The sequence below is a fragment of the Propithecus coquereli genome, unplaced genomic scaffold, assembly GCF_000956105.1.
Source record: "Propithecus coquereli isolate 6110/MARCELLA unplaced genomic scaffold, Pcoq_1.0 Scaffold130, whole genome shotgun sequence".
Classification (NCBI taxonomy): domain Eukaryota; kingdom Metazoa; phylum Chordata; class Mammalia; order Primates; family Indriidae; genus Propithecus; species Propithecus coquereli.
The window spans coordinates 6,074,160-6,098,843 of record NW_012137192.1 but is presented as its reverse complement, the minus strand read 5'-3'; the positions used below and the strand labels follow the sequence as shown (position 1 = coordinate 6,098,843).

The 24,684-nt window shown below is 41.7% G+C and overlaps 1 protein-coding gene across 1 annotated transcript in view; it reads right to left on the bottom strand.

The window, feature by feature from the left end:
- PALM2 (paralemmin 2) overlaps positions 1–24,684 on the bottom strand; it is a 134,389-nt gene that overhangs the window by 54,691 nt on the left and 55,014 nt on the right. Inside the window, exon 2 of the mRNA XM_012638553.1 lies at positions 10,992–11,072. Within this exon, the coding sequence (XP_012494007.1) occupies positions 10,992–11,072 (81 nt within the window). The remainder of the gene's footprint in view (positions 1–10,991; positions 11,073–24,684) is intronic.

The following is a 24,684-nucleotide window of genomic DNA, read 5'->3' as shown; positions in this document are numbered from 1 at the left end:
GTCCATATTAAAGTGTTCTTTTTAAAAGATTAATCTATGTCATGCATCTTCTTAAAAACCCTTTAATGATTCCCAATCATCCTCCTCAATAGTCTCCAAACGTTATAAAAATCAAACACCCCACCTATGCCAGCATACTAATGTATTGAGCAGCGAAATAAAAAGTTTGTGTTTCAGGGCAATGGTTGGGAGGGAGCGATTACTGCTTTGAGAAGGGAGATGAAAACAGCTCAAGAAAGAGGCATGTTGAAACTTCCTAAAAGGAATCGCAAGGAAGGTAGGTGAGGAGAATTTTGATTTGGGTTTCCACTTACATGGCCCCTAGATGGCAGGAGGCAGCTACTGAATGTCTGCAGAGCCTAGACCCAGCACATCATGGCTGAGGACCAGTGAGCGTGTCCACGGCCAGGTCAGTGGTCAAAGGACAAGACCACTGTGAGGACACAGGGCACAAGACCAATTCTTCCCCGCAACGGTGGGTAACTGAAGGAACGACGGCTATGAACCCAGCTGACACAGGGTAAGGGCCGGGTTCCTGGGTTCCCTGGCATCAACTCTATCCACAGTTTCGTTTGATCTCATCAGGTAGAGCAAGCAAGATGAAAGGAAAGAGAGCTCTCACAACCACTGAGAGCCGGGACATCTGGGCTTGGAGCAGACTCTCTGTAGCTCTTATGAGCAAAAGTGCACCATTCCATAGACTGTCGTTAATATGTGGGACTAAGGGCTGCTTATTATGAACCTATCAAAATGAGTTTTTAGAAATTACCAACATTAATAATAGTAAGTTAGACTTCACTAATGGTCCTGATTCACCATGCTCCTGAGCGGTCCAGGGGCCATTCAGCACCGTGGAGACCCTGCGGATGCCTGGGAGCGAGTTCAGTAAGGCCAGAACTCCTGCACCTCCAGCACGGGCACTTCCTTGGCAATGCATCACCACTGCATGTCCAGGTAGCTATGGCTTTCATAGATGTTATTCTTGTCTTTTAATTACAAATTATTTCATCAGTTTGGTTACTCTTACAGCACATAGAGAGGCAAATTTATAGCATCTGACTCGTAATTTTCGAATACTTAGACTTAAAAACATGAGCTCATTCCTAACTGTGTACTGCTAAAGTGACTATAGACAGGAAGCACCCCCACACTCTGGTATGCTTAAATAATTACACATTGTTGGTAACATACGGCCTATAAATGTGTTCTATATAAATAGTTTGCATCTACCACCAAGGTAAGTATAAAAAACGTACAGTTTTTAAGTTATAGGGCATGGTTTTATAATATAGAATCACGTTTGTAAAAACTTGCAGTACAATTTGTTTATGTTGGTTGCTCTCCAAAGCCTTATTAGAGATTCTTTTCCATCAGAAAGTGGGAATGGGTGGGGAAAATTGGTTGGTCTTTCTAACTGGGCTACAGAAGGAAAAAAATCAGAACCACTGTGGTCCACTTGAGCCACTCAGAATTCCCCAGACAGATCCTGCTTGCATATTGAAAGAGGCCATTTTTAAATCAATCATTGTTTTTGTGTTTTATTCAGATATTTAATCTTATGTAGATGCAAAATAAACTTGTCATTTGTAGCAATGTTGAAGTAGTGGGATGATTATTGCTTTTCTTCTCTTGACCTGTAACTTGGCTTTAACATTTACTCTCAGGAGGAGATTGTGTGAGGCTACGTCGAACAGTGGTTAACAGCCTGGATTCTGAAGCTGGTTTGTCATTTACTGGCTGAGTCACCTTGGACAGGCTCCTCCTCATGGAGCCTCAGTTTTCTCATCTGTCAAATGGAGACAACAACAGGGCCCATCTCAGAGGGTTGTTACGAGGATTAAATCAGTTCATACCCTAAAAGTGCCAGGCATATACATACTTTGTACTATGGAAATGCTTGTTATTGCTGATGTTTGTCCTGTTCTCTTGGCCTCTCCTCCATTCACCTGAGAAAGAGCAGGTAAAATGCCACCAGAGAAGTCTTCCTCCACCTCTGCTGGCAAGATCAGCATCTCTCAGCTCTATCTCACATAACAGGGACAATACCGTATAGCACTTTCATACTGTCCTCAAATTATTTCTTTTTACATTTCTTCCCCTGCTAGACTGTCAGCTCCTCCAAGGCTGGGACTGTCCCTTATTCACCTTTGCATTCGTTGTAGCACCCAGCCCAATTCCAGTGAATGAATGAGTAAATGGATTTTCCTTCACTCTAACTACTCGGGAGGGGCAGGGATCACACTTTCAGAGTGCCTTCTGTGTTAAATTGTTTGGCACTAACCTGGTCCAAACCACAGATGGTAAAAACCTTAGGATTTCAGGAGCAGATACCCTGGCATCCCCCGTCTTGGCGTACGGACCCTTCTAGAGGGAAGCCATGGGCAGTCCTAGCTTTCTCTACCCCAGCAGGGATGTTCTGAAGCCACCTCTTCTTGCAACTCAAAGAAGTGGCTGCTCTTGGGAATGTTCCCTCTGCCCTTCTTCACATAGTGCCTCCTGCCACCAAGTGCAGAGTCTAGCCCCCTCATTACTGTCCAAAGCAGCCTGGTGACCCTGGGCACCCAGAGGCACACGTGCCTCTACTTATGTATTCCCTGAGACAGCAGTGGGACATCATCAAAAACGTCCCCAACAGGAGGAACCCAGAAGAGAGGCTCTAACAGAAAAAGGTAGTAGGCCTGGTCTCAGTAAGTCTGTTTCATGATGGTGTTTTGACACCAAAAAAAAAAAAAAAAGCATAGCTGATTTTTCACTTGGCTCCAAAGTCATGCTGCCAGAGGAAACCACCAATTAAAATACATTTACCTCTAAATCTTCCTATTTTTGGCTCCGAGGACCAAATAGGTTAGGCCCTCAGAATATAATGGGAATATATGGGTTTCCCCTGCACTGTTCTGACTCGCATTGACTGCCCGAGTGTTTCAGAATGTAGTGATGAGCAGAGCTCAGCAGAAGGGAAAACTAAAAATAAAAAAGTTTTCTCTCTGTTTGGCCTTTACTGTCCAAATAACATACATCTCCCCAAATGTGTCATAGCTCACAGGTGCTAAGAACTGTCAAACGTCATATGTGTCAAATGCATGTAGCCATGAAGAGTCAGGACAAGGAAGGAGGGGCTGGGGTGCTGGCAGCCAGCCAAATGGAGCCTTGATGGGAGATTTTGGAAGGCAGAACAAAGACAGTCCCTAAAGTAAATCTGCTTGTTCCTCTACTGGTCCACCCAACTTTGGAAAACAAAACTAGAACAGAGCTTCTCAAACATAAGGATCGCCAGGCGAGCTTGCTAAGACAAGGATTCCAGGGGTCCCACCCACAGCGATGTGGATTCTCTAAGGCAGGTAAGGCCTGGGAATTTGAATTTTAACAAGCTCCCATGTGCTGCTGCTAGTCTGAGAGCCACCATTGGAGTAGTACTGCACGCGAACCTGTGACCACCCAAATGCTTGGAGAATAAACGAGCTTTCTTGCTGGGTGGCCAAACTCAATGATCTAAAATAGAACTCCTCATCCTCGTCCTCTCCTGGAGGTGGAGGTGGCACCCCCACCTCAGCAGCAGTGGCTCCCCCATCCCTTCCCTACCTGCTGGGATGCTGCCAGTCCATGAGACACAGATCAGGAAGACAGGCAAGTCCCCACTCTCGCAGAGCCTTCATCCCAATAAACAAGGATGCAGGACAATTTGCGACTGCAATGCTGCCTGGGAGGAGGTAGGCAGGACAATGTGCCAAAGACGGACTGAGGGAGGACACTTTAGACGGAAAAGGGCTCTCTGAGGACTTGAACATTTGAGCTGAGATCTGAGATCCCAGGGGCATTCCAGGCAGGGGGACTGGACAATGTGCTAGCCTGGTGGAAGGGACAGAGTTCAGTGTGTTTGTGGACCAGAACAAAAGCCTGAGTGGCTGGACCATTATAAGTGGCAGTGGGGAAGGCGGGCAGAAAAAGTTGAAGATGGAGAGGAAGGCAGGGGCAAGATTAGGCAGGATTCTGTAGCTTTATGAAGGAGTTTTCTGTTTGTTCTAAGCTCAACAGGAAGAACAGCCTGCGAGGGGCAGGATTTCGAAGCACAGGTGATGGGAGTCCATGGCATCGTTCAAGTGATGGAGCATATGAGCTGGAAACAGCAGAAGCAGAGGGAACGGAAGGCACGGGGGTGTATCTCAGAGGTAGCATCAGTATCACTTGCCAATAGATTAGATGTGGGATGAGAAAAAGGGAAGGATTAAAGGCGACATATAGATGTTTGGTTTGAACAAAAGGGTGCATGGTGGTATCATTAATCAGAGACAGGAAGACTAGAGGAAGAACAAACGGTAGAAAAGTAGAAAATCAAAACTTTCATTTTGGGCATGTTAAACTTTGGGAGGCTTCTAAATGAAAGTGGCATCCATGTAAGTGGAAATGTCGGGAAAGCAGTTGAACATAGAAGCCTGGAGTTCAGGGGCCACTGGGCTGGAGTCATCAATACATAAATGATCTTTGACGCCATGGTCCTGGGTGATGATGGTGACAGTGATGGTAATTCTTATAGAATTGCTTTATGTGATTTATAAATCTGCTTAACTCTCACAGAAATCCTATGAGGTAGGAGCTAATATTAAGTAACTTGTCCATGGTCTCCAATGTAGTGAGGTGCGGCTGTGGGGTCTGAAGTCAGAAGATGCACTCTACTGCCCGGCCTCTGTATAAGATCACCCGAGAATCCCCAAATACGATTTACGAAGCCATCAGGCAACACTGATCTACTCCCTAACGTGGATGACTGTTTTCCAGCCCCTCACAGGGGTTCCATACTGATGCTCTCCCTTCCACACTCACCCCGAGTCCTGGCAGTCAGGGGCTGTATCTTCTGTGTCTTTTATTCATCCACAGAGACTGACATGTGAGGTTATAGGTGGTAATAATAAGGACCTGTCTAATAAATGAATTACTTAAAAACCATGCACACATACTGCATTTTAGCAAATATAAAATCTTAGACTATTAAAGCCTAAAAAGACCTCAGAGATCGTCTAATCCAATCTATAGATTTTCATCTGCAGAGAAGGGAACTGCAGGGGAAAAGCCACTTTTTGAGGGGATCCAGGTAAACGGTGAGGAGTGTCTGGGATCAGTGGGTGGGACAGAGTGGGAGATGAACCAGGACTGGCAGTGAGCCTCCAATTTTTTTCTGATCAGGCATCTGTTATTTTTATAAAGTAATTTCTGGCAATCTTTTTACTTTCCAATTCTGGCTTTGATGTCATACTTAGATAAGACTTCCTTACCCTTAGACTATAAAAATATTCTCCTGTGACTCCTTCTTATACTTTTATGATTTTTACTTTTTACTCCAAATCGTTCATTCACCTGTAATCTGGCTGAAGCTGACATTGGGTATATTCATGAACGATGGTTGGAATATGGCCAAAATCGATTCTCTTACGGAACATGGGTTAAATTCAGGGCGAGGCAATAACTGTTTATGTTTTCAGTCATTCATTCATGTCCTTTCCCTCTTCCCCTTCCCCAATCCCTCTCACCCTTTCCTTCCTCCTCTTTGACTCCCAATAAGACGTTGCTTTGGTTTTGAGATTTTGTTACACGATTCAGACTGCACAGGGAGAAGCTGCCCCAAGACTTCCAATAGAAGAAATTAAGTTTTAACTTCCACTAAAGCTCAAGCGAAGATGTGGAGGAAAGAAGGGATGAGATACAAAGTTCCTTTCCACTGTATTCTTTGCCTATCTGTTCAATATTTTAAAATTTGAAATTGGCCTTTCACACACACTAATAACCAAGGAAAGTCTAAAATTAGTGCTAAAGGTTCAACATAATGAAAGACACTGTCATATCTTGGCAGCAAGGCTCCTGATACCTTAGGGCTCTTTGGCAAATGACCTTGGTGGGTTGATAATAAATATTTCACAGGGTCACAATTCACTCTTTGATCGTTTTTTTATTCAGTCTTCTTGAAAGAAAAGGCTATGGTCTTTAAAATATAATGACAATTTTCATAGCTTGGGTTAGAAGACAACTCGAGTAAGGGTTCTCTGCTCATGAATAAATAATTCAAAGGCAGTTTATGTATTGAAGATGTGGTATTAACGGTTTGATTCTGACAGTGCTGACTCTGTCAGACAAACCCTCCATAAATGTGACAATCCCCAAGGAATTCATGTTGCAATATATACTTAGGGCCTACTCTGTGCTGGGACTTTGAATAGACCAATAAAATAGACAAATCTCTGGCAATTCAACCAAGGGGCAAAAGGAAATATTAAATTCAGTCTGTGCTGGTATAATACAGTAGCTGATTTATTTTTTTTTAAATTCACATGATCACAAGTCACATTATAAAAACAATAAAAATAAATAATTGTTTTTCATGAAATAAAAAGCCAAGACAATTTTTCAAAAGAAGAATAATGATAACTCTTTCTTTATGAAATGTTATAATATATTAAAAAGCTATGGGGATGAAATGAGAATGATACTGATGCAGGAATGGGCAGATTAATGGAATGAAAAGAATCTACAAATGACGGACTTGAGTATAAGTGAGAAATATGTATGTGATAAAGAAGACATTTGAGTCAATGAGGGAAAGGATGAATTAATCAATAAATCATATTGAGACAAATGGCTCACCATTAATAAAAAGAAAAATTATATTCCTAATCTCATACCTTATAGGAAAATAAATTCTAGATGGATTAATACTATTGAAGTATAAGAAATATCACTGGTAGGTATTTGAGATGGGGAGGTTCTTTCCAAGGATGACATCAAATTCAGTTATCACAAAGTAAAAAAATGCTAGATGTGATCTCATTAAAAAATATATAAATTTTTGTATGGGAATTTAAAAAGCCCATATATAAAAATCAAAAAAGAAATAAAAGTTAATGTAATTTGGAAACTGATGTCAATATAATTTCATTTTACCCCCAGGTTGTTAAGCCCTGTGAATAAGGATTATATGTCTTAATCTATAGAAATATATAGGAAAAAAAAGTATACAAGGATATACCCCTGTGTAAGTTCTATCTGGGTGGTGAGTATACAGTTGATATGTTTTTTTCTTTATATTTTCTTGTACTTTTAAATTTAATTTTCGTGATGATCATATATTCCTTCCTTTTATAATCAGCAAAATAATATTGCTATCAAAATTGCTTACTGGTTCTACCTGTATTTCTTGAAAATTCTTACATCACAAATATTGGATACTAACTATAGCTAAGAATCTTGCAAAAAGAAGTCTGAGTTTAATTTAGCCAGGACTTCAAAGTAACTGAGGTTTCCTAATCACTGGGGTGTGGCAGGTAATATTTTAACATTTTATACTTTGGTCGTTCATTGCATTATAGAATTTGCTCACAGTCCATATATAAGGTAATGATATGTCATTTTGTAGAGTAACTCCCTGTATACTCCTAAATATTGCAATGAGAAAGTTTATTAAACAAATATACAAGTGCTGAGACTATTGTCTTACATTCTATTTATTTCCTTTGACCAGAGACCAGTGAATCTGTCAAAATAATTCATGTCATTGCATAAGAATAAGTGTCCACAGACTATTTGATAAGACAATTATAAAATTCTCACGTGAGAATCGTATCTTAAGATATAGAATATGAGAATTATATAAATAATATGAAAATTATATCTTAATAAATATGAAACCGAACTCCAATGCTTTTCCATTTACCTTTGCACTAAGAATTTTTTTTTCTTAGCAAGCATCTGGGATTTTGTAAATTAATGAAATAAATATTGATTACTGACATATTTCCTAATATTGAGAACTTCAAGGAACTTAAAATAATCACTGTGACATGTCTTCGCACAATCTAAATTTTCTGGAGTCCATGAAAATATACTTTGAGTAAGAGAGACAGCAATGATGGTCATTGGTATCTCTCTAGACAAATTATTCAAAGGAAATATTCCTTTCAAAGAGAACAGTGTCTAGAAAGAGCATGGTCTCTGGAAGCAGACAGCCTTGTGGCTCCACCCAGGCTCCCTCACACTTACAGTCTCTGTGTTCTTGGGCAAACTCCTTGACCGCATGAGTTCATTTCCATACCTGCAAGATGGGGAGGGTAACATCTACCTTGTGGTCATTACTGAGGGTGCGTATGTAAAGCACCAGGCACATGTTAGGCATTCAGAGAAATAACGACTATTACTGAGGGCAGATGAGAGGATGACAAGCCTCTTGTGCTGCCGGGAGAAAGCTGGCAGATTCTCCACCAAGAGAGGCTCACAGAGGAGGAAACAGAACCTCAGTGAATTTACTTCCATCCAGGTGTGAAGCCACCAAGCTGCAAAACGAATGATCACAGGGAAGAGGACTGACCCTGTTCAAGTTCAGTCAACAGCTCATTGATTTAAAGTGGAACATGCTCCATTTTCATGCCTGAAGTGACCACATCCCTCAATCAGGCACCCCCTTCCTTATATTGAAATGATTCAATTATTTTAGGAAGGATGGACTCAAAATAAGAAAGGCAGAGTCATGAAGGAAGTTTCACCTGGGCCACAGTGAGGCCTGAGGACCTACCACTGACCCCACCTCATCAGCACACAGAAACTCAGTATCTCCCAAAGCTGGAGGTCTCTCTGCAGGTAGTACCAGACAAACACTGCCATGTTCGGAATCTCTGAGCTTTCCTTTTTCTTTGTCTTTTTCTTTTTCTTTTTTTGGAGACAGAGCCTCACTCTGTTGCCCAGGCTGGAGTGCAGTGGTGTCATCATAGCTCACTGCAACCTCAAACTCCTGGGCTCAAGCAATCCTCCTGCCTCAGCCACCACCACAGCCAGCTAATTTTGAGCTTTCCTGTCTCAATGTCCAAGGCTAACAATCCATCCTCATTCTGTCCACACAAGCCTTTCCCAGAGCAAGAAAAATACAATGCATTGGCTTCCACTTACTAAGTTACAATCACCTCCAGTGCTCCCCAGCACCCCTGCCCACCAACCCCTGCCATAGCAAGATAACCTTGGTGAAAGTGTTGGGTGTTCCCTTAGTTAGTCAATCTCATCAACTGCCTGAGAATTTTACTAGGATAACCACAAAGAACTGTCTGATTTCCTTGTTTCCAAGTCCTTGAAGGAAGCTCATTGCTTCCCCATGAAAACTAAGTAATTTTTACTGTTGTTTCTGTTGATTGAATGAATGGATGGATGGATGGACGGGTAGATGAAAAATGGATAGACGGAATATGAACAGAATGTAGTAACACTGTGCTGGACATCAGCAATAAACAAGCCCTTGCTATCTTATGTGGCACCCCAGAATGACAAGGCGGACAAAACCCCTTGGTCTTCTGACATATGTTCTTAGCCTGACTTTGGATTCAAGGAATGCAAAAACAAAGAATTACATGAAGCTTAAAGAGATGAGAAGCTGTCTAGTCAAAAGCAGTCTCTTACTTTAAAGTTCACCTTTAACCAAGAATTCATTGAGGTTTTAGTACATTCTGGTCTCCCACAAGTACTATACTGAATTGATTGTACTCTGAGCCAGAGACCCAGCTCTGTCCAGGTTGACCTTGAACAATTCATTCAGTTCTATTAAGGGTGTTTAAGTCCTTTCTGTGCAAGAAGAGGATACTAATTTTAGCCCTCAATCCTCCCTCAGGAATGTAGTAAGGACAGAGCCACAGTATATGGGATATAGTACAAGCTCCTACAAAAAGAGGTCTGTGAATTTACATGACGAACAGAGAGAAATTAGCAATATTCTCAGTATCAAGCTGCTTTTCCTCCTTTTAAGCACATTTCTCTGCTTAAAGTTGATGGTGAGCTGATACACATGCTAAGCATGCTGCTATTTGAAATCAGTATCCAGCTTGCTGGTGATTCTCATTTTGGGGATTCACTGAGCACAAATCTATTTTCTAGAGAAGAACAAGAAATGCAACCATAAAGGTCCACCTTGTTGAAAAACATCCAAGTAATCTATACCTAGAATCACCCCAAAAGAGAGTGCTACCTTCCCATTCAGCCCTCTGAGCAATGCAATTCTGCGCACACAATGTCACAGCAATATGAGATGAGCAGTGGAAGGTTTTCCTAAAAACAAAAACAAAAAAATCCCCCCCTCCCCTCCAAAAGCCCAGAAAGAGTCACGGGCAAGCAGCAACTCCTTGCTGGACACTGGAATGGAATGTGCTCACATCATTCTCTGAACAGGCAGAAAGCAACATTCTGCAACCAGTGGGATCCTTGTGACACTGACAGAGCTTTCTCCTGGGCTATAATCAATTACAACGCTTAAGTGCATTATGTGTTTTTCCCCCCACATCCTCCAGTAAACTATGAAGGTGCATTATGTTTTAAAGAAAAAATAAACAGCTCTCACACGTATGCACTCTCTCTCTTCCTCTCTCTTTTTAACATGGTGTAATGGAGACCCAACCAAGTCAAATCACATAAAAGCCATCTTTGACCAACTGCTTGTTCTCATAGAACACTTGCAAAATTGTTAAGGTAGAAATAAAATAAATGAATAATCTGAAATACATGGCTGTATTCTTAGATCACACTGTTTTATCTCCCTTTTCTCCATATCAAGAAAGAAAATATTAATATTTTTAATGAAAAAAAAAACCCCATTCTGTTAAATGTACCTTTTGGAGCCTCTGAGCAAACACACCCCGCACCTATGCACAGAAGAAAAGCCCTGGCACACAACCTCACCCGCCCTGTGGAGCATTCCCGTCCAATTTCTATCTATAGCCACCGCATTTCACATGTACACACCCTCCACCCCGTCCACACGCACACTGCAATCTCATGCTTGCAGAAATTGGAATGCTGTAACAATGCCCTGAATTGGAGAAATTCACAAGAAAAGCCAAGAGATGGTTTCCTGATTGAATGAAAAAGGCTGGTTCGGTTGGCGGCAGTGCCTTCACGGCAGGGCAGGCTCTGCCCAGCTCTCCGGAGTGTGATCTGCATGTCTAATAATGGCATGGGTTCCCGGGATCAGCGCTTACCTTGGAATGCTGCAGCAGAAGTATCTGCTCGTCAAGCTGTTGTCGCTTGCCTTCTATTTCAGTCTGCCTCTTTCTTTTTTCCTTGAAAATAAAGAGGGAGAGGCTGTAAGAGTGGGTGGGTGTTGGCTCCAGAAATTTTAAGGCAGGAAGCAGCAGCAGCAGCACACATCTGTATAGACACTTCCAGAGACACCAAGCACACACGCAGCGTCACCTGCCCCACCGTCTCTGGGTGTGTTGCAAGCAGCAGCAGTCTCCTAACATGTCTGCTGTGGGCTCAAAGAGTGGGAGAAATTCTCCTCACTCAGCTAGGCTGCAAAATTTAATCCAAAAGAATAGGCGGTTTCTATACACACACACACACACACACACACAGAGCCATGCTCTGTGCAGTTTTCATTTGGAGACAAAGAATAAAAATGTCTCAATCCAAAAGACAGGTTGTTACAAACTGCAGATATGATAGAATAAAACAGTAGGAAATTCTAGGGTTATTCTTTTAACAAAATGATAATACATGAATAATCTGATATAATTTCAAATTTTGTAGGACAAATCATCCAGTTGGATATACCAAACAATGCAAATGAGATGGGTGATCTTTGCTTCAACTAGCCTTGGGGGGGAGCATTTCCTGTGGGTGGGGCTCACCGAGGTTATGGGAAATATGAAGTTTGGAATCCGTCTGCCTGGGTCCCACTCTCAGCCCTGCCACTTGCTACCTGAGTGACCTCTGGTAAGTTCTTTCGCCTCTCTGGGTGTGAGTGCTCTCCCACATAAAGTGGAGATAATAATGGTACCCAGACCACATAAGGTGTGGATTAAATGAGTTGATGCACATAAAGGGCCTGTAACGGTGCCTGGCACACAGTAAGCACTAAATCGATGTTATTTGCTATTATTCTGATTGTCACATGTTCACTTCTAGGTAATGCCTAGAAACTGGCTTTAAAGGGATGCATTTTGCTTGCATTTCCACCATAACCTTTCCATTAGAGTGGACTCTTCATATTTTTCTTCTCCATACTTCTTCAGTGCAGACAATAAATACCATATGAATGTGATTCATGAGAACAGAAAGGCCTGCTCTTAGGATGGCTTCCTCGGTAATGTTTTGTTTCCAAAGTGTGCAGAGCTAGTTTACGGAGACATTGACTGCACTGAATCATTTTCCTTCACTCACATATGCAGGGAGAAACTTGTTAGACAAGACATAATGGCATTTTACAATGCAACAGCCAAATCCCAGAGAAGACAATAATGTAAAGCTTGGCTGCAGTACTCTGTGTTAACGGAAGCATTTATTTTATGTAGTTACTATGTTTTTGGGGATGTGATTACACCACTACTATCCAAATCAATGTGATAATAATTTGTGTTATAGCCAGGTTTTCTGTGCAAAGCCCAGACTTTAAGAAATACTAGCTCATGGCCAGGCACGGTGGCTCATGCCTGTAATCCTAGCACTCTGGGAGGCCAAGGCGGGAGGATCACTCAAGGTCAGGAGTTCTACTTATACCTCATCTCTGTCTGGACTACTGAAGGGGTTTTCTTACTAGTCTCCCTGCCTCCAAGTCTTGGCTTCTCCAAGTCACCTTCCACATTGCTGCCCAAGTGATATTCTCAAACAGAAATCTGATCACTTCCACCCCTTGTCTAAAACCCAGAATGTCTCCCCATTCATTGCCTAGTGCAAAGAGCAAGCTCCTCAGCCCGGCCAAGGAGGCTCCCATCTATCTCACAGCTTCATCAAAGCCATGACCCCCTAGCCAGATGTTTCAACTTCAACAGCTACTTGCAGTCTCCCAGTCTTCCAGGCTGGTTCATGTCTTCCTAGGTTTGCCCTTGCTGCTTCCTCTAATAATAATGGATGTCCCTTGTTGCTTCATTTGGCAAAAAAGTGCTCATCTTTGACAGCACACTTTAAATATCAATGAAGATATAGTGAACACCTGTCCATTTTGATCTTTCCAGTCCTTTCTCCTTTGGGAACACATCTACCCTGACTGTAAACGGCTCTGGTGGAAATGACAGTCCTGGTTAGTCCCGGATACCCCAGTGCATCCTGCCACCAGGACTTGCTTGTGAGCCAGGCTGGGCTGATCATACGACCTTATCTCTTTGCAACAGCTATCGATCCAAGGGATGGCTAAGTGAATCAAATAAGACCAATTAGAGACATTTCTAGGGACAGACACATGAATAACCTATCACCAGGGTTAAGCCGAGACGATGTACTTCTGAGTGGCAATTTTCCCACCCACATGGAAGAAATGCATCTATCTTGGAGAAAATGAGGCCAACACACAGAGGGAAGCAGAGTTGAAAGTCAGAGAAAAAAGGATCCTAATACATTGTTTGAGTCCCAGATCTAGTCACACATGAAGCCAGAACCATCCTGGGCTTCCTAACTTGTATACACTAATAAATCTCCCTTTTGTTTAACCTAGTTTGTGTGATGTTTCTGTCACTTACAACTCAAAGAGTATATAGAAGCCTTTTCGGTTGCCTCCAAATAGACCCATCACTCCCTCCTTTCTCTTTGCCCTTCACTGGCTGTGGATTTTTCTACATTAGTACCTTGAGTACTTTAGCCCTTTCTACACTTAACTGTGTACACATCTTCTCCCTCTAACAAACTATGGGCTCCCTGAGGACAAGGATCTTGGCTGATGCATTTCTAAAGCCTGGAACATTGTGTGAGTAACACAAGTAATACATGTCTAGTTGAGTATCTCTGAATGAACTATACATTGTGTTCTCCTCTGATTGCATTTGTTTGTCCACATCCCTCATTCAAATGCATTATGTATTTGCACTCATGACTTCAGTGGCAGCAAAATACATTATTGAAAACTCATCATCATCAGTCCATAAAACCAGAACTGTCCTAACGCTGAAGACATTAACCCATATGGAATAGATCACCGTTGCTATGCATAGGACAAAAGAGTCGAAAAACCTATTTCTGGGAAAGAACCATGGAAAGCTCACTGTGGGGAAAAAGGCTAGGGGAAGTAGAAATTCCAGGGACAAGCATGATGAGCTGACAGTAGCAAACCATTCAGGGGGAATGTGCCTCAAGAGACATCTGGAATGGAGTGATCTCAATCCATTAGGAAGATCTCCAAATTCCTCCACTATCTGGGAGGCCTAGCAAGTCACTTGCATTATCTTTCTGTAAATGATATATTTTCCTGGCAAGTATTTTCTGGAAGTATTGCGACATTATGAATGCTGTAAACTTTGAGTATAGCAAGGGGCACCCATAGAGAATGTAGCACATTTCTGTTCAAAGGTGGCTAACAAATACGACGGGAAGACAGGTATTATAGGTACCTGTAGTTAGGGAAGCCTATTTCCACCTTCTCCTCCCTTGCTGGCTGTGCTACAAGCTGGGCGTGCAGGGTGATGGCTGGAGAGAAGAGGGATGTCCCAGATGAGTTTGTGAGAAACAGGAAGAAGGGAAGAGGCTGAGCAGGAAGTGCAGTCGGAAGCCGGGACATGGTGATTCCTTTTCTCCCCTGAAGCCCTATCCTGACTTGCGGTGATATTTAGCATCCCAGTGCACAACAGTGGGAAGGAACCAGAAGACCTACTCAGGAGATCCCAGAATTTAGGTAAGAGGGGAGAAAAGAAACTATATTAAATTGGTAAATGTTGCAATATTTATTCCTCCTGTTGATAGATAAAGAGAATCCTGCCTTGACTCCTTCCGTGGAGAGCTAAAGGGAATTTTGTGCCCCTCCCTGTCATACACACCTTGTAAGTGACTTTTTAACCAGCTGGTTCCTAGGCTTTTGCAATGAAGAATCAGAGAAAGAGGTTAAAGTACTAAAAAAAGAAACAGACTGCCTTAAATAGCTTGCACTTGGAAAGGGAATGGGGGGAAGGTAGATAAGGGGAAAATTGAAGATCGAGAAAAGGAGAGAAGGAATGAAGAAGCGAAGAACTGAAAGGGCTTGAGATAGTTTGAAGTTTAAGAGCTTAAAAGGGAGGGGCGGAGATATTAAGATCCAAAAATCAAGAAAAGGGACTTTTCAGATATTTTACTGTGGCTTATGAAATGAATCGCCTTTGACGTTCTCCATAAGATTCCAGTAAGGATACTGGAATTACTTTTGCCAGCTAGATTGTATTTCTTTGAATGTGGCTTCATGCTAAAACTGTATTGCCAGGGTGCCCAGGTTTTATATAGGTTATACTAAGAAAAAGGTGACATTTTGAGAATTAAATTATGAAAAATCAACTTGCAAACAGGGACCCAATGAGCTTTTTCTGTTAAGGAATCAGAATGTTGTCTCAGGCATGTTTGGATTATAATTATCTATTTAGTGCTGCTGCAGAGTCAATGCTATTTATATATCCAAAGGAAAAGAAGGGGGATGGTCTGTCTGAAGAATGAGAACCTGAGGGATCAAGCATAAAAAAACCAAGGAGGTGCCCATTCAGCTTTGTCCAATTGCCCATCCAGCTAACAATGAACGTTGAGTTCGCCAAGCAGACACGTCCGTAAGAGAGACCAGTTACCTCACCTCAATGCCACTAGATATTAAAACTCACTCTCCTGGCTCCAAATTAAAGGTCAACAATCGTGATCCTGATTATATTCAGGCTTCCCAAGGAGTCAGTTGAATGGAGAGATGACACCTGTTAAGCCCCCTGCAATGTCCGTCCACTGAAAAATGAATAAACTGGCACTTGGGTTTGTAGATGAGTGTACTGAAAGCTGAGATGGGATAGGATTTTCTGATCCTGCGAAACTAAGGAACAGAACTCGCAGCCACTTTAAATGATAACCTTAAAAGGCATGGTCAAACGGACAAGAAAACTAGGTTTTCTACATTTTTCTGCCCAGCCACAGACCCATTTAACCTACGGCATCCCCATGTGAAGTGGAGAATTCTACAACTTTATTCATTCATCACTGCTTAGTTTTGACCAGGGTTTCCATTTATGTAACTTCTCCTTTACTCAACTGATTATTTGGCCTTGAGCTTGCCATCTATTGGTAAAAGAGGGAACCGCCTGTTTTGTTTTGTTTGTTTACTGATGCATAATATTTGTACATATTTATGGAGTACATGTAATACTTTGTTATATGCATAGGATGTGCAATGATCAAGTCAGGGTAGCTAGGATATCCGTCATGTCATGTATTTATCATTTCTATGTGTTGGGAACACTTTTAGTCCTCTCTTCTAGCTATTTTGAAATATAAAATACATTGTTGTTGACTATAGTTTCCCTACTGTGCTATCGAGCATTAGGTCTTTTGTATAATAAATACTTGTACTTGGCTGTAAATGAATCTCAGCTGTTATTCCTTCTATCTAACTGTATGTTTGTGCCCATTAACCAATCTCTCTCATCCTCACCCTTCCCCACCTCTAGTAACTATCATTCTACTCTCTACCTCGGTGTTTTGTTTTTAATAGAAATTACACGGTCAAGAGAAGAATTTTAAATAGAAAAAGAAAACATTGATTAGTTCAAACTTCGATGCTGGCTTTTGGAAGAGATACTTTAACACCTGAAACCTTAAGAAACATCATAAGGAGTTTAGATGCAATATTGTTATTAATTTCACTGAAGAGTTGATATAGCTGGTCTATTAGCACCAAGTCAAATGCACAATACAGCAGAGGTTAGTTTGAGGACCCTTGTACATAATTTACAGTCCATGTGGATTACATCTGAAGTCTATTTTGTAAGGTCTGCCCACAGTGTTACCTTCAAGTAATTATTTCACCATATAGCTGTGCTTTTGCTTTCATGGTCATAGCATCAAATTCTTTGCTAGAAGTGCTCTCCTTTGGTCTCCTCTGAAGATCAAGGAGGAGTGTGGTCTCATAAAGCTCTGATCAGAAAGTATAATAAGATCTGCTTTATGACATCATATTGATAAGCCTATTGTAGTGAAAAAATCGAGCACTTTATATAAAGGTGGGTAGGCTGGTAGAGAACTCTGAGAAAGTTCCAAAAGCCAGGAATAACAGAATTAAATTCACCTGAAGAATGTAGTAATAATTTTCATAACATCACTCTCCACATTTGCATTATTCCCACTGTGAAGCCACGTGGGCACTGAACTAGGACCCAGGAGACCTGGCATCAGGTAGGGGCTCTGCTACTAACTCCCTGGGTGACTTAAACAAGTCCCTTATTGTTCCTGGGCCTTAGGTCCCTCACCTGTGAAGTGAGTAGTAGTTGGACCAGCTTAGCTGTAAGGTTTCTCCCATTGCTAACATTTCACAACACTAAGAAGAGCAATGATTTCACATGTTCTTGACTGTCACATGTGCCCTTCCTCAGCTATAAAGTAATGCTGGCAAACATTTACATGTGCTTACTGTGTGCCAGGCACTGTTCTGTGTGATTAACACTTTTAATCTTCACAAAACCCCAGTGAGTTAGGAACTATCGTTATCCCCGTTTTACGGAGGAGAAAACTGAGGCACAGGGAGATAGGGTCACATGGCTAGTAAAGTGTCAAACAGATTTGGAACACAGTATGAAATATGGAAATGGAAATGCCTTAAGGTACTATTGGAGGGTTGAAATGAGTTACAGTAAAAATGGAACCGTGCACATGACTTGGTAGCATGCAAGGACTCCATAAATGCAGTACCCAGCACCAAGTTTGGGTACCCAACACCTTGTACCTCCTTGGTACCCAACACCAAGTTTTTGCCTTAGGATTTTGTCTATACAACTGCAATTTACTCATGGAACCAAAATTCTGTTCTGTAGTGGTTGAACCTAAGAATAACAATGATAATGGTGGTAATGATAATAATAATAATGGCAACTAAGTTTATTGATTCCTAGCTATGTGTCAGGCATTATGGTAAGTCAGCTTTTCACTTAATCCTCACAACACTTTGAGTTAGGTGCCTTTAATATCCCCCTTTTTATGGAAGAAACAACCAAAGCTTAGCTAGGGTGAGTAAAGTGCCCAAGGTCATGAGCTCAGAAGGGGCCAAACTGGAGTAGAAACTTAGACAGTCTGACTCCAGAGAGCTTTCCGACGAGCAGAGACATGTTCAGAGCTACTAACATTTGCTTAGCTCTCAGAGTGAACTCCACTCAGGACACATGAGACATATTAGCTCTCTTCACATTTATATGCCAAAAACCTTGCAGAGCATATGAGCTGTTGAAAACGCGAAACATTCTGATGTCAAATCCCTCCACCTTCCAAGAAGGAGGCTTCTTACAAAATCCACGAGCATTTCTCAATTCCAAACAAAAATAGGTCAAGTCTGGGTTGGAACCTTCAGCAATGCCTGGTGAACCAATATATTCATTTACTCCAATCGCTGTAGGACACATTTGCAGGGGATTGAATGATTTAATAAAGAAAGCAAATGTAAAATATTTCTTTCCCATTTGAACTTTTCCTCTGAAAAGGACCAATGCAGAAGAGGCAGCAGCTGGGGAAGCTCTCAATTTACCAAGAATGGAGGAGACTCTCCAAATCTGGGGTCTCTGGCTATCAGAATGTATCTCCCTAAAACTAGAGGACAGGAAGAGTAAGGGGCATAGAGATCCACTAAGTTGACAGGCCTGCCTTAGGAAGATGAGCCAGGCCCGGAGGCAATGTCTCAGGGCAGGAAGCAGCAGTGGACACTACATGGACCTCGCAGTAAGCAGCGATCCCAGTGGCTTCTCACGGTTCTCACAGCAGCAGGCCACAGGGCAGGAGAGGGGCTGGGGCACAACTCAACATAGCTGTCGTGGTTGGAAATGCAAAACAAAATAGTGTGCACGAAAATAGAAAGAGAACACAATGTGAGGCATTCTGATGACAACAAGGGAACACAAACTCCAAGAAATTAGCATATTTCCCAGCAGAGATATACACGCCTCTTCTCACTTTGGCTAATCACGTTTTTGTTTGTTTCTTAGATGTCAGTATCTGGAGAAAATTTCTGATATATATTCATTTTTTTAATATAGAGAGGTATAAAGAAAGAAATTCCCATAGCCCATAATATTCCTGCCCAGATATATAGAGTAAACATTTAAAAACATAAATATAAGTAACAAATGTGCAGGGTGAAAAAATTCCCACAATACACAAAGGAATAAAATGAACAACTGACTTTCTCTTCACCTCATCCGGATGAGCTTGGTTCCTTTAGGCAACGATTTCTATTAGTTCTCTATGTATCCTACCAGAAAAAAAATGAATACACCAGCATGTTATATGTCGGAGTCTTTATTCTTAACATAAAACACCTACTCTTCAGCTTGCGTACTTCCCTTAGTGATGTATCTTAGAGATTTTTCTATTTCAGCACATGGAGTCCGGCACATTCTTTGTAACTACTGCATGGCACATCTAAATGTATTTTACCAGTCTGCTGCTAATAGATTATTTAGTGTTTTGTTTGCTATTATAAACAGGGCTGCAAGGAATCCTCCTCTACATACATCTTAGATGTACTTTTGTGACTCTATCCATAGAGTCAATTTCTAGCAGTAGAACCGCTAAATCAAGGATTTGAACATTTAAAACTCTAATAGGGACAAATTACCCTTCAAAAACCATTTTCTCAGTGTTTCAAATGATATAATTCTGAGCAGAAAATAAAATTCAACCAACTAATAAGAGTTTTGACAGTTTTCCCCCTTATTAACTGTATCTTTAGGGCCCAAGGGGATTTTAAAGGAAAGGAAATATCTACCACTTTGTTAATGACTGCAGTGTTTTTAAAAACATACTTGGGTAATTTGTCCTTATCAGACTATTACTCTGTCTTTTCAGGTTAAAAAAATGATAATTTTCTGCCTTATGAACAGAAATCTATTATGACTCCATCAGTTTTCTAGGCGGAATCAAATCTGTACTTCTCTTCTTTACACTGTTAATGTTAGAATTATCACATAACCAGGTTGTGCCCACTTGTCTGTAATGAAAGAGGGCTTATTCCTTCTGCTGTTGTTGTTGTTGTCCCTCACGGTTTAAAAGTAGAAAATTTTCTATCCACCAAAATATTTCTAGTGGACACGGGCAATATAAAAAGTGAAAACATGAGAAAATAAAGTGACTATCTGATTTTACGATGGAAAAGGACTTTAAAAACATAAAGCATAGAAAGAAACCACAAAGTACAAAACTGATAAACTTCATTACATAAAATTTAAAACTTTGGTTTTTATGGTACCAAATAAATATAACAACTTAAAGGCAAATGCCAACCTGGGAAAAATATTGGCAACATATATGTCAAAGGGCTAAGATCCTTATTAAAGAAACAATTCTTACAAATCAATATGATTTGTAAAGAAAAATATAAACACTTCAAGAAAAAAGAACAAAACACAGGGGAAATGGTCAACATTGTTAATAACCAGAGAAATGCAAATTAGGCGCTCAGATGCTATTTTCCTCTTATGAAATGTTCTCTCTCCCTCCCCCTCGGCATATTTTGAAATATCATGTGTTCTACGTTGGGGAAAAGACCCTCTCTTTAATCTCTGACAGAATTATACATAAGAACTGTCTTTCTGGAAAGGTATTTCAAAAGTTTTTATTGGCTTTATCACAAAGAATTTGTCCAGAGAAAATTATCTTTGCAAAAGAATATTTCACAGAGATATGTGCAACACCAAAAGCAAAAAGGAAATGATTGGTTAAATAAGGTGGCATCTTACAAACTATCCAATGACTTCCTTTTTCACTTGGAATAAAATCAAGGCAAGGCCATCCATTCATTCATTGGTTCCCCTCCTCTGGCACTGCATCTTGTACCTCTCTCTTCCTCCTCATTCCCTGCTCCGGTGACACTGGCCTTTATATTCCTTAAACCTTACAAATTTGTCTCTATTCTAACTGTAGAGTCTTGGAGCTACTCTTCCTTCCACCTGGAATGCTCTACCCCCAATTGTCACATGGCTGACTTCTTGTCACCTCCCCAGGGTGGCTTTCTTGGGTATCCAATCTTCTTCCACCCTCCACTGCCATACACTACTATTTTATTTTCTGCATGAGAACATGCCACCACCTGAAATTTTCTTCTCCATGTCTTTGTTTATTGTCTGTCCCTACCAATAAAATGCACGCTCCACAAGAGCCAAGACCATGTCTGTCTCATTCATGGCTCCTCCCTCTTGCCTAGAACCAACCCCAACACAACCAAGCCTGCATAAGTATGTATTGATGAATGAATGAATTGAAAATGAATAAGTAAAACACAGTCATCAAAAATCAATTCTTTTAAAAAACTGGCTATAGAATAGCACTCTCAGTATTATCTCATCTTTATAAAAATTAAATGCATATGTATATACAGGCATATAAATGAATGATCACGCTATAGCTCTATCTCTGGATGGATGCTAAATGCTAACAGAGGTTATATCTCCATGGTGGGATTTGGGGTGTTTTCAACTTTGCTCTTTATATCCTTCTGTGTTTTCTAATATTTCTACAGGAATCCACGCTCCGAGGCAGGCTAACATGGCACATGTAATATATCAAGCTCAGATGAAACCACAGCCACCTGAACCACTTCTTATAAGCCCTGGTCCTCAACATCTTCTGAGTGGGGAAATGGAAGCCAAGCGGGCTATTCCTGAGAGGCTGGCAAAAGAATCCCTTGCATATTTTGTAGTTTAAACCTAAATTTAAAAAAATGTTTTCTAATTCAGAATTTCTGCTGGTGAAAGTGTATCTGGAGCTCTTTCTCAAGGCTACTTCTTCCTGCCTTTCTCCTTACGTGTCTCCTCTTTGGTCACCACCACAGCCTAAGATGATGCCCCCAGGGTCAGGGAAGTCACTCTAAAGTCTGCTGATGGTGACCTTGGTGGTCCAGTGGGGAATGAGGGAAAGATGTTGCTTCTCACTGGTCTGGCCTGTGGAAAGTCTCTGATGATAGCAAATCTCTAGCTAAGACATATTTTAGGATAAGGTGATTAAACAAGCAAGACTAAGACGGCTGCTGGTGTAGGGACAGCTCCCAGGATCCTGCCACCACTGTGCACATGGCTGAGCTCTCCCTTAGTCCTAGAAGACTAAGGAAGAGCCTCTCAGGGTTGTGTAAGTCAGTGAGGGCCCACCTTGGACATTCCAGTAGGACGCTCCAGTTAAAGGAAGAATCAGTACCAAGTCCAGGGAAACCAATCCCCAAATAGCAGAGTTCAGCTTTAGATCAAGAAAGATCAAGCACAAAATTAAATTTAAAAGACTGCCATATCCATTGTTGCATATAGTAAGGGAAAACTGGCTTTTTATTACTTGCTGGTGGTGGTACAATCTTTCTGGAGGATAATTTGGCAATAGTATGGAATAGCAAACACTTTCAAGCTTGCAGGCCATTTGAACTAGAAATTTCACTCCTAGGAATTTATTCTAAGGGGCCAAATTATGCCTGTGATCAATGCTTTTGCTCAATGATATTTATGGCAGCATACATTTTAAAAAGAGAAAGCGTTACCTAAGCATTAAATCAAACATGTTTGGTTAAATAATATCTGAACAATTCTGTAGTCATTAAAAATGATGCTGAAAAAGAATACACAAAATAGAAAAATAGTCTCAATGTAGTCAGTTTTGTTCTGTTTTTGTTTTGTTTTGTTTTGTTTTGAGATGGGGTCTCACTCTGTCACCCAGGCTAAAGTGCAGTGGCACTATCACAGCTTATTGCAACCTCAAACTCCTGGGCTCAAGCAATCCTCCTGCCTCAGCCTCCTGAATAGCTGGGACTTCAGGTGCCCACCACCATGCCTAGCTAATTTGTAAATTTTTTGTAGAGATGGGGGTCTCACTATGTTGCCCAGGCTGGTTTCAAACTCCTGACCTCAAGCAATCCTCCTGCCTCAGCCTCCCAGAGTGCTACAATTACAGGTGTGAGCCACTGCGCCCAGCCTGTAGTCAGTTTAAAAAGCAAAGAGTATGTTCAGTATAATCTCACTTTTGCAAAAAAAAATAACAGGTATGGAAAAGAGCAGAAAGTTGTCCATTGAATTGCCAAAGGTATTGTCACCAGCAACGTGACTTCAGTTGGAAGGTGCTGACGATCACTGCTAAACAGCATGATCCTAATAATAACTGTGAAAAGGTATGGGGTGGGGAGCTTACAGGTGCCAGGTACAGTTCTGAGTGCTTTATACAAATGACTTCATCAACCCTTATCGCAACCCTAGAAGCCAGCTTCTATTATCCCCATGTAACAGATGAGTGCATTGAGGCACAGTAACTTGCCCCAAGGTCCCCCAGTTACTAAGTGGCAGGACCAGAATTCAAACCTGGCAGTCTGGCTTCAGAGTCTGTGTTCATAACCACTTCGTTTGGCTTACTGCTGGGGAACCAGGCGGGATTATGTTTTGACTTCACTGGTTTCCATGTTGCCTCCTCACGGCTAATTCTGTTGATTGCCACCATGTATAGCAGTATTTTTAGGAAGTGAATGAAGACCATGCAGCTTTTTACCCACTAATAGAGGTGACCCAGTTAAAGTACTTAGTCCTTTAATTTCAGGATGCCAAAGTTAGCAAACTGGCAATGATGACTACTTTGGGGATTTACTTGTCTTGATCTCCAGGGTCCAGGCCACTTAGAAGTGGGTCAGAAGACAGCAGGGGAACCTCATCGACTTTTGTGATTGTCTCCATCACCACTGCCACCCGGGCTTTGACCCTGGTCATGATGGTGCAGTTCAAGAGAAGGGCACAACCGTCTTCACGTGAGTAGGTTGGTCTTTACCAATGACCAAGGGTGAGAGCAATGCTTCCATGATCTTTGTCCCTGCAGCATGTGACCCACTCTAGCCATCTCTAGAGCTCCTGGGAAGTTCGTATCAGACCTTGGACTCTTCCTCTCTGCTGTCTAGTCTCCTGAACAGCTTCCTTCCCTGGGTCCACCCATCAGTACTTCCCTGCTCAGAGCAAGCAGGACACATTCGCCATGCTGTGGGCTACATCCCTACTCTCCTCCCTCTCATTAGGAGCTGCTGCCCATTGGTCAGACATTCTCCAATTTTCTGCCAGTCTTTTTCTACGTTCCAGTTCCAAGTTCGGGTAAGCAAGGAATTTTCTGGTAAGGGTCTCCCATAGAGACTTCAGGTATGTTGATATTGAGTGGAAATTCCTTATAAAACTTAGCTTTACCATAGGGATGTCAAAGAGGGAGACTCTGTGTTTCTCTTTTCCCATCCTCCTCCTTGAATCCTCCCTGCTCCTGAGAGGAGGAGTTGCTAATTTGATTGACCATACTGGAGAATCTCTTGCACACGGAGGGGGGTCGGTCCTTGCTTCAGATGGACAAGCCCATGAGGGTGGCTCTCTGGGTCTTCCTCTTCCACCTGTGCCACTGCAGCAGTGAGCCAACCCTAGTGCTTCTCCCACGTGGATCTTCTGTCCTCCCACAGCAGCGGTAGTCAGACTCAGGCTTGGGTTTGTGGTGGTGAGGAAAGAAGACAGGCTCATCCAAGCCCAGATAACTAGAAATATGCCATGGGAGAGGCACGGAGGGCAGGTGGGCGGTGGGGGTACATGCTAAGTCTGGCTTAGAAGAATGTGGCACTTTGCCTTCCTTTGCCATTATGCCACATGTGTATGTCTCCCTTGGGGAACACTCCAGAGTTATGGCCACAGTCTGGGGCAAGATTCAAGACCTCTGGCTATTAATACTAAGCAAGTGGTGCCCTGACCCCATTATTTCTAACATCTGCCTTCCAGTCTCATC